The sequence below is a fragment of the Piliocolobus tephrosceles genome, chromosome 21 (assembly GCF_002776525.5).
Source record: "Piliocolobus tephrosceles isolate RC106 chromosome 21, ASM277652v3, whole genome shotgun sequence".
NCBI lineage: Eukaryota > Metazoa > Chordata > Mammalia > Primates > Cercopithecidae > Piliocolobus > Piliocolobus tephrosceles.
The window spans coordinates 17199620-17202664 of NC_045454.1; the positions used below are offsets into that span (position 1 = coordinate 17199620).

Consider the following 3045-nt stretch of genomic DNA (forward strand, 5'->3'; position numbering starts at 1 on the left):
CCAGAGATGGCTGTGCCAGAGGTGCGGCTTCCGGAGGTGCAGCTGCCGAAAGTTCCAGAGATGAAAGTCCCTGAGATGAAGCTTCCAAAGGTGCCTGAGATGAAACTTCCTGAAATGAAACTCCCTGAAGTGAAACTCCCGAAGGTGCCTGAGATGGCCGTGCCCGATGTGCACCTCCCAGAGGTGCAGCTGCCAAAAACCCCAGAGATGAAACTCCCTAAAATGCCCGAGATGGCTGTGCCAGAGGTTCGACTCCCTGAGGTGGAACTGCCAAAAGTCTCAGAGATGAAACTCCCCAAGGTGCCCGAAATGGCCGTGCCCGATGTACACCTCCCAGAGGTGCAGCTGCCCAAAGTCTCCGAAATGAAAGTTCCTGATGTGAAGCTCCCGGAGATAAAACTCCCTAAGGTGCCTGAGATGACCGTGCCCGATGTGCACCTCCCCGAGGTGCAGCTGCCGAAAGTGTCAGAGATTCGGCTGCCGGAAATGCAAGTACCGAAGGTTCCCGACGTGCATCTTCCGAAGGCACCAGAGGTGAAGCTGCCCAGGGCTCCAGAGGTGCAGCTAAAGGCCGCCAAGGCAGAGCAGGCAGAAGGGATGGAATTTGGCTTTAAGATGCCCAAGATGACCATGCCCAAGCTAGGGAGGGCAGAGTCCCCATCACGGGGAAAGCCAGGCGAGGCGGGTGCTGAGGTCTCAGGGAAGCTGGTAACACTTCCCTGTCTGCATCCAGAGGTGGATGGTGAGGCTCATGTGGGTGTCGCCTCTCTCACTCTGCCCTCAGTGGAGCTAGACCTACCAGGAGCCCTTGGCCTGGAGGGGCAGGTCCCAGCCACTGAAATGGGCAAGGTAGAGCGGGCGGAGGGCCCCGAGGTGGCAGCAGGGGTCAGGGAAGTGGGCTTCCGAGTGCCCTCTGTTGAAATTGTCACTCCACAGCTGCCCGCTGTGGAAATTGAGGAAGGGCGGCTGGAGATGATGGAGATGAAAGTCAAGCCCTCTTCCAAGTTCTCCTTACCTAAGTTTGGACTCTCGGGGCCCAAGGTGGCTAAGGCAGAGGCTGAGGGGGCTGGGCGAGCCACCAAGCTGAAGGTATCCAAGTTTGCCATCTCACTCCCCAAGGCTCGGGTGGGGGCTGAGGCTGAGGCCAAAGGGACTGGGGAGGCAGGCCTGCTGCCTGCCCTCGATCTGTCCATCCCACAGCTCAGCCTGGATGCCCACCTGCCCTCAGGCAAGGTAGAGGTGGCAGGGGCCGACCTCAAGTTCAAGGGGCCCAGGTTTGCTCTGCCCAAGTTTGGGGTCAGAGGCCGGGACACTGAGGCAGCAGAACTAGTGCCGGGGATGGCTGAGTTGGAGGGCAAGGGCTGGGGCTGGGATGGGAGGGTGAAGATGCCCAAGCTGAAGATGCCCTCCTTTGGGCTGGCTCGAGGGAAGGAAGCAGAAGTTCAAGGTGAGCGTGCCAGCCCGGGGGAAAAGGCTGAGTCCACCGCTGTGCAGCTTAAGATCCCTGAGGTGGAGCTGGTCACACTGGGTGCCCAGGAGGAAGGGAGGGCAGAGGGGGCTGTGGCCGTCAGTGGAATGCAGCTGTCAGGCCTGAAGGTGTCCACAGCCAGGCAGGTGGTCACAGAGGGCCATGAGTCGGGGCTGAGGATGCCTCCGCTGGGCATCTCCCTGCCCCAGGTGGAGCTGACCGGCTTTGGGGAGGTGGGTACCCCAGGGCAGCAAGCTGAGAGTACAGCCCCGTCAGCAGAGGACACAGCAGGCTACAGGGTTCAGGTGCCCCAGGTGACCCTGTCTCTGCCTGGAGCCCAGGCTGCAGGTGGGGAGCTGTTGGTGGGTGAGGGTGTCTTCAAGATGCCCACCGTGTCAGTGCCCCAGCTTGAGCTGGACGTGGGGCTAAGCCGAGAGGCACAGGCGGGCGAGGTGGCCACAGGCAAGGGTGGGCTGAGGCTGAAGTTGCCCACGCTGGGGGCCGGAGCTGGGGTAGGGGGCAAGGGTGCTGAGGAGCAGCCCCCAGGGGACGAGCGTACCTTCCGCCTCTCACTGCCCGACGTGGAGCTCTCGCCACCCGGGGGCAACCACGCCGAGTACCAGGTGGCAGACGGGGAGGGGGAGGCTGGACACAAGCTCAAGGTACGGCTGCCCCGGTTTGGCCTGGCGTGGGCCAAGGAGGGGGCCGAGGAGGGTGAGAAGGCCAAGAGCCCCAAACTCAGGCTGCCCCGAGTGGGCTTCAGCCAAAGTGAGATGGTGACTGGGGAAGGCTCCCCCAGCCCTGAGGAGGAGGAGGAGGAAGAGGGCAGTGCGGAAGGGGCCTTGGGGCGCCGGGGCCGGGTCCGGGTCCGCTTGCCACGTGTAGGCCTGGCGGCCCCTTCTAAAGCCTCTTGGGGTCAGGAGGGCGATGCAGCCCCCAAGTCCCCCGTCAGAGAGAAGTCACCCAAGTTCCGCTTCCCCAGGGTGTCCCTAAGCCCCAAGGCCCGGAGTGGGAGTGGGGACCAGGAAGAAGGTGGGTTCCGCGTGCGGCTGCCCAGCGTGGGGTTTTCAGAGACAGGGGCTCCAGGCCCGGCCAGGATGGAGGGGGCTCAGGCTGCGGCCGTCTGAAGCCCCTGGGCAGATGGGGATCCCTTCTTGCCTTCCTTTCTCTACCCCCTCGCTGTTGTGTGTGTGATAACTAGCACTAACCCTAAGAGGGCTGGGAGGTGGGTGACTGACCATGGCCGGCGGGGAGGCCTGCTCCTGTGTCTCTGGCAGGAGTGCCTGTACCCCACCAAGCCATGTGAATAAAATAATCCGGAAGTAGCTGTGTATTCGTCTCCTCTGTGTGCATAGGGGGTGGGGAGGGGCAGGAGTGGGTATAGGGGAGATCCAGAGAAGGCAGTCTCCAAAGAGGAGGGGTCACTTGAGCCTGGCCTGAGGGGAACATCTGGTGTGAGGGGAAAAACAGGTCATACCTGGTCTGAGAAGAGTCAGGGCGGGTTGGGCGCAGTGGCTCACACCTGTAATCCTAGCACTTGGGAGGCCAAAGGAGGAGGATTGCTTGAGCCTAGGAGT

General features: G+C 62.2%; 1 protein-coding gene across 1 annotated transcript in view; it reads left to right on the plus strand.

Moving 5' to 3' along the window:
* The window catches only part of PRX (periaxin), a 14569-nt gene extending 11774 nt beyond the window's left edge, over positions 1-2795 (plus strand). Inside the window, exon 7 of the mRNA XM_026447711.1 lies at positions 22-2795. Coding sequence (XP_026303496.1) covers positions 22-2595 — 2574 coding nt within the window. The 3' untranslated portion in view covers positions 2596-2795. The remainder of the gene's footprint in view (positions 1-21) is intronic.
* The last annotated feature ends 250 nt before the right edge of the window (positions 2796-3045 follow it).